This window comes from Capsicum annuum, chromosome 8, assembly GCF_002878395.1.
Source record: "Capsicum annuum cultivar UCD-10X-F1 chromosome 8, UCD10Xv1.1, whole genome shotgun sequence".
NCBI lineage: Eukaryota > Viridiplantae > Streptophyta > Magnoliopsida > Solanales > Solanaceae > Capsicum > Capsicum annuum.
In genome coordinates, this window is record NC_061118.1 from 173099490 (window position 1) to 173106256 (window position 6767).

Here is a 6767-nt window from a genome sequence, read left to right on the forward strand (position 1 = left end):
AGACATATTAAGCAGAGTATGTATATATTGTATCAGCAACTCACTATTTTAATTGGGCCTTTGCGTTGACTTGTGACCACATTAATTTCGTCAAAACTCTTACCAATGATCAATGCAGACTAAATAGCAATTGACAGATATTCAGTCGAAAGAATTGCAATGGAAAAGCTTGAGTACTATATACAACTTAATTTTTCCTTTAGAGAAAGTAAAAAACATGAAAAGCCACTTCCTATAAATTGAGCATTTCCTCTCCTTCAGAGTAATTAATATTCCAATAGTGAATGCAGCAGCATACAGTTTTTTTTTTTTTCCCAGCTTATCCTGCGCTTTGTGTGTTTAAACTGCTGCATATAAATTCAACGATGCGATTGATACTCTAGCCTAAAAACTGCACCAATAACTAGCTAAACTGGAGAACCAAGCTCTTTGCTTGCACTTGATTTTATGTACAATTTTGGCTCCATACTTGTTATCAATCAATGGAAGCTAGTACTCAAACTAAGAACCAGTTCCATCTGCAACTTTTTTTTAATCCAAGAAAATCATCCTCCGTTTCTGGCTGTTCTGTTATAAAAAGTCTGCCAGAATCTGCATCATGTTCTTTTGGAAGCCCGCTTCATCAAATTTCAAGTTCATTCTCTGAATATTCTGTATCAGACCATTCTTGCTCTTCTTCACTAACCTGACCATCAGTTACTTCAATCATATCTCTCCTAGCACTACTAGTAGCAGAACCGGTATCCATTTCCGAATCTGCACAAATACATGCTGATGGGTTTTCATGAAACTCTCCCCTGCCTGGCTTTACCTCCATAGGTTCGCCCATGAAGCCTATTTGAGACGTTCGAACTTGTGAGGCAAACTCTTCCCATGTCACGTTATTTCGATTAAGGAGCAACTTATAAAGCTTCTTTGCATTTGGGCGGATAGTCGGCTTGTGATTAAAATATCTCCTGAAACACAAAAAGGAATTATTTAGGAATTTGCTCTTTCCTGGAACAACAGACTAACAAAAAAAGTAACATGGCATTTGAGTAAAGAAAATTTGTTTAAATTTTTTTTATGAAGTCGGCTGAATGATTCAGGTTGAAAATATTAAGTACCTTACCTTCTCCCAGAGAGCATTCTTGCCATATTACCATTATTGTTGGATACAAAAACATCACTCTCATCGCAAACAATGAAATCTAATGCAGCCATCCTAGAAGAGAAGGAAGAGAATGGTGCTAACTCCTCCTTGCTGGCAAATGTTTCTTTGGAATAAATATTTGGAAATAGAGCCTTGAGAGGAGCCAATGTCTCCTCTCCACCATAAATCTCGCCAGATGCCACATAAATGTGAACATCATTACCGAAACCAAGTGCTCTAAGCATAAGACCAATTTCCTCAGGAGTGAGAGGGCATTTTCCATTCCTTCGTTCCTTATCCGGGTTTCTTGCCTGCAAGTAATGCCAAAGAAGCAATATCATATCAACTACAAGTAGGGGCAACGTATGGACTACTGCTTACTAAAATAGGTAGTGAGACTCACATGTAATGTCTTCCACCTCTTTCTTATTTTACCCAGTTCTTTCCTTTCCTTGTCTCCTCCACCATAATAGCACCCAGAGAATGCAAGCATATCTGGTTCAAACCTATCATATGGTAAACAAGTTTCAGCAAGCATTTTCCAGTTGTAGAATATAGTGTTGCTCGGACTCTTCAAAAATGTCAACGGGTGCGTGTCGGATTCGCCAAAGCTAGTGTATTTTTGGAGAATCCGACACGGGTGCGGCATCGAAAGTGAAGAGTCCGAGCAACTTAGAGTCTGTTTGAATATTTACTTAGAAAATTACACAAGCTACGATGACAAGATCAACATTCACATCCTAAAGGAATGTCATTGAATCTGAAAGTAGCACTGCAACCCACACAAATAACCCATTTATCAGATCATCAAACACGCATCACTCAAAAAGCTAGAGCATTTGCCTTCTTTATTACAATAAAGCAGTTTGCTGTTGTTGGAAAAAAAAAAAAAGATTCTTTGAAAAACACATTCATGTACAACGAAAAGAATAGTTGTGCAAAACATCTTTTGGACATAAATGTAAATCAAATTACCTCAGATGCAACGCAACAAAGTGCTTGCTTTTCATTCTTATCCTTTCAACCAATTTTCTGCCCATCTCAATTATGGGATCAGTAAACTTCAATGCATGGTAATTGACTCTGCATCTTAGCTTCTGCATATTGGTATCCAACCGATTGGAAAGCCTATAGTCAAATTTTGTTAGCTGAACGGCCTGCATCAGGACAAAGCAGAGAGTCAAAAATGAGATTCTACATCCAAAAACAAACTAGTAAATCTAGAGATATTTAAAAGGCCAGTAGGAAAACCTAAAACAAGCAAAGTGCATTACACAGCTAGTCCATGACGTTGATCCCCCCCACACACAACAGCTTGTGTAGTGAACAATACAGACATTGACAAGATGATATGCTTGACTAGCAATTTTTTTCCTGGAAATAAGGTGGAGTTTGTGTTGTACGGATAGTAAATCTGTATTTTGTAGCTCGAACTTTCAATTTTTGAACTGCGCTATGGCTTGGTTGTGCATTAGAGCAATATGGATGGAGAAAATACTACATTTCAGCAGGAGTTGCAACATACATGTACATGCAACAAGAGTAACACAACACTAAGAACTTAACGAATCATATGAAGTACACAAATTTTCATGTCGTGGGATGATATCATGTTCTGATGCACTGGACAAGGCAAATATGTCCCATTAATTTATACAGGACTTACATGCTTTTTCTTTAAAATAGGAAGGATGCGAGTTTGATAACACTTGGCATTGCACTTCCTTGGAACCCGCGTTGTATATGGAGTTATGACTTTATCTCTGTTTGTTGGAAGATTCCGAATAACTTTGACATCTTTCGAGACTTGTGATATAAACCAGTCAACATCAAAAATCTCAGAGAAGTTACTGCACACGAACACACACACACACAAAAAAAGAAGGAAATGGTTAAGCTTCATGAATCATAGTACATCATAACAAACAAAAAGGTTAATGTCTTTGTGCACAAAACGTTTCAAATAAAACCTTGAATCTTTCCAGTAGGATTTCTGGTCGAGTTGTGGAACTACAAGGACAGCATTCAAAATATGAGCTGCAACAACTGCATCTACAATCTGCATCCAGCAAGAAAATGATTTGAAACTCGAATTTGATTTAGCAATCTCTTAAAATGTAACTGCAAATAATTAGAATTCCAATGGCCAAATATCGGCTCGTAGTATCTCAGATTTAATATAAACTCTTAAAAGTGTCCATAAATGGACTTCCTGATTCATGATAGCACAGTTAAGCAAGACATGTCAGTGTCAACAGAAACTTCGTAGATTCAACAGTACATATAAAAAGGCCATGAATAAGTAAAAGGAATTCATTAACTGCTCTGCATCTATAATCATCAAAATGATGCTTGTTAATTAGTTTCTGACAGGTCAAAGGAAGGAGATTCAGACACGGTAAGCTGATTAGTGGTAAAGACTAAAACTCGGGACAAGGGAACCGTTTACAAAATTATGGAATCAGGAAGCAGACCAAGCAATTCACTTGACAGCATTATTCTTAAGCTGCAACTTGTAATCCTATGCAGCTTAATGTTTCATGTAACATTACTAAGATATTGTTGTTGTACTATAAGTTTTCTTGCTCATTCTTATTATTGATAGAAGCTAGTAATCTTTTTTCTTTTGAGAAAGTGGAAGCTGAAAGATGATGAGATTGTCTTTTCACTGCACCCATGCCAAGAGCTGGCAATTACCCAATTCAAAATTTTGAACGTTTGAAATTGTATCATATCCAATTCTGCAATACTTGTTTTTTCCCCCAAAAGCTACCAAAAATGCACCTGAAAAGAGTATCTATGTCTTAAATGCAGTGGGGTCACATCCAAAAATGACATAAAACCTAAAGTCAAATCTCTCTTTTCAGCGTCTCTCCATGTTGTTGACCTTCAATGAAGGGAAATTTGGCATTAATAGGGAAAGAATTTACCCCAGTTCTCTGTTGATTCAAGCCTCCACTAGTTGCAATCATCAAGTACCTATTGGGATGAGTATTAACCTCTGCACCTGCAAATGTTGCAGCGTCACAGATCAATCAGACGAATGTAGAACAAAACAAAAATTTACAAGGCTAAAACAAAATGCACCCACTTGGAAAATGATTGCTGGAATTACTGCAGCCATGGTAGAATTTTGATTGCTTCGAATTCCATACGTCTCCGCTTAAACTCCCTCCACCCATCTATACATTAAAAATCAGGAGCTTCAGATAAAGGAAGCATTTCACGTACACGTGGAAGCAGTCAAAGCTGCAATAAATAGCTGTAGTAACGCTCACCGGAACACGAAAGACTTGTTCTTTTTGCAGGTTCATCTGAAACTCCGTCGTCGCATTATTGAACTAAATAATAGAGTATACAAAACAGAGTAAATCAAAATCAAAACAGAAGCAAAAAGAAAATGATGTAACGTATGAATGGAAAACATATAAGCATGTTATATGTACATACCGAGATGGGATTGATAAGGGGATGGTGGTGGGAGGTGATGGGAGGAGAGAAAAACACAAAGAAAAAAAGAAGAGCGCCGGATAAAACAGCAGATATAACAGGAAGGAGACGGTGAATGCGGCGGCGTCTTCTGAATAACAGAGTATGGACAATGATTTGGAATGTTCCAACAAACAACGACTCGTGTTTTCTCTTCTTCATGTTTTTGTTTGGAACAACTAATACTAACAATAACGTTGGAACAAATAGTTTTTAGCACAAAGCCTGCCTGGCCTGCTTGTAGGTGAGAGAGTTGAGTACAAGGAAGAACAACAAGTTTTGTAAGGGAGAAGTTGTGGGAAAGGTTTAGTCAACAGGGTTTGGCTGACTCTAATTTTTCAATAAATCTCAAATAGTTTCCAACTTTTTATAAGATACAGTTTCTCCCAATACTACAAAGATAATATTTCTCTCACCCAAAAAACATGTAAGAGAAGAAGTGATTTCCTAATCCAATAGAAATCGGGAATTGCCTAAATATAGTGAAGAAAAATTCAAGTAACAACTTTTAGTAAAGAGAGCAATTTCCGTAGGGAAAGCAGCTATTACGTCCTTTTAGGGGTTTGGGGAGTGACAAAGACAAACAATACATTTTATTAATTCATTTTCCCGTATTTACTTTGTCCCACTCCTCACCTACGGCTGTTTACCGAAAGTTTCCTTGCTCCTAAGTTGTACGCTATTTTTTTTTTTGTTAAAAAAAATTGGTAATAATCCTAAGTTCTAAAATAGTAATACAGTATACTTCTTTTTGATCTTATGCTTTCAATTAAAGATATACTGAAATTTCCTTAATTTTGTACTCTTAAACATATAAAAAGTTAAAAATTAAGAAATATTTTAAAAAAAAATTGACGAAAAAAAAAAGTAAAATAAATAAATTGAAATGAAGGGAAAATACTTTTTCTATTCTTTTTTACTTTCCTTGTATTAAAAATAGATTTTTGCTTTTATTTGTCTAGTATTAAAAATAAATTTTATACTTTTACTTGTAATATATAAACTTATTTTAAACAAATAAAAATGAATGAAAGAGAGTACTTGTGCTGAGATGCGATAATGACTCTCCTAACTTGTAACTAAATTCACTGATCGTTCATTTTGCAAGATAAAATCTACATATTTACTAGTAATTATCGGATAAAAAACACCACTTCTAGTTCGACAAGTCAAATGATCTTTAAGTCTCAGTTGTGCGGTTCTAATGAAACAGTATTTAATTCTATTCAATCCGTTGAACTATTCAAACATTAATTAATTAACTTAGCACAACTCTTAAAAAGACTTTAATTATGGATATATTTTTCTAAATTAATTTTATTAATAATGGGAATACTTTCTTCTGCCTCGTTTAATCCAAAGGTAAACTGTATTACTATAATTATCAGAAATCTATACTCCTATCACTCAACTTGAGAATAAGCTTTCAATCGCATGAAACCATTAATTATAGTCCTAGTTCTATAATTTCGGTAAAAATTTACTCGACTTGAATAAGTTTTAAGTTTTAAAAAGCAAAACTCATATAACTGTTACTAGTAATTAGATTATCTAGTTTTATGATATTTTTACGTATCCTCGTTAAATTGTTATTTAATATAGAAAAAGAATTGTAATATATGGCCAGTCATGAAAGAAAACAGAATTCTTCTTTGTGAAACTTCTCCAACATAGGATAAGAAATCCAAAAAAAAAAAAAGGAAACTAAAATATATTTTAAGATTAATTCTTATAGAAATAAATGAACTTGAAACCAAGGGAAATAAATAGATGATAATTCGTATTGTCAATTCAAATTATTGAAGCATAATAAATTGATGTCCATCGTCTGGAATTGTGATTATTTTTGACATTTCAATCTAATGTCTTTATACCAATTTAAAGATGCTTAGATGCAATCCCTTTTTTTTTTGTTTTGGTTAAGTTTGTCGGACAACAATTCAAGCAAATCCTTTGTAAAAAGGCATAAAAAAGGTTATCCTTCTTTTAGAGAGCCAAGAAGTGCACGTGCTCCGCTGTCCCCTTCTACCTTTTTTTTCCCTATTGGATGCACGATCCCCGCATTAGAATCGACTAATCTGAATTCGCGTCGAATAATTGTTTATTACTAGTTGCAGCAAATTAAGTAAAATATGTTTTGTAGGTT

At 34.8% G+C, this 6767-nt stretch overlaps 1 protein-coding gene across 2 annotated transcripts; it reads right to left on the minus strand.

The window, feature by feature from the left end:
* Positions 1-69: 69 nt before the first annotated feature.
* Positions 70-5167, minus strand: LOC107840626 (O-fucosyltransferase 6). 2 transcript variants are annotated; one of them, XM_016684544.2, is made up of 10 exons: positions 4583-5161; positions 4411-4473; positions 4224-4314; positions 4063-4139; positions 3103-3191; positions 2799-2982; positions 2108-2289; positions 1536-1638; positions 1112-1443; positions 70-956 (listed from the first exon to the last, which is right to left on the minus strand). In XM_016684544.2, the coding sequence occupies exons 1-10, from the start codon at positions 4781-4783 to the stop codon at positions 623-625; spliced, it is 1656 nt and encodes a 551-aa protein (XP_016540030.2). In that variant the 5' UTR covers positions 4784-5161; the 3' UTR covers positions 70-622. The 2 variants fall into 2 exon arrangements, with proteins under 2 accessions (XP_016540030.2, XP_047251216.1); XM_047395260.1 differs by having other exon boundaries at positions 815-956; positions 1107-1443; positions 4583-5167.
* Positions 5168-6767: the final 1600 nt, after the last annotated feature.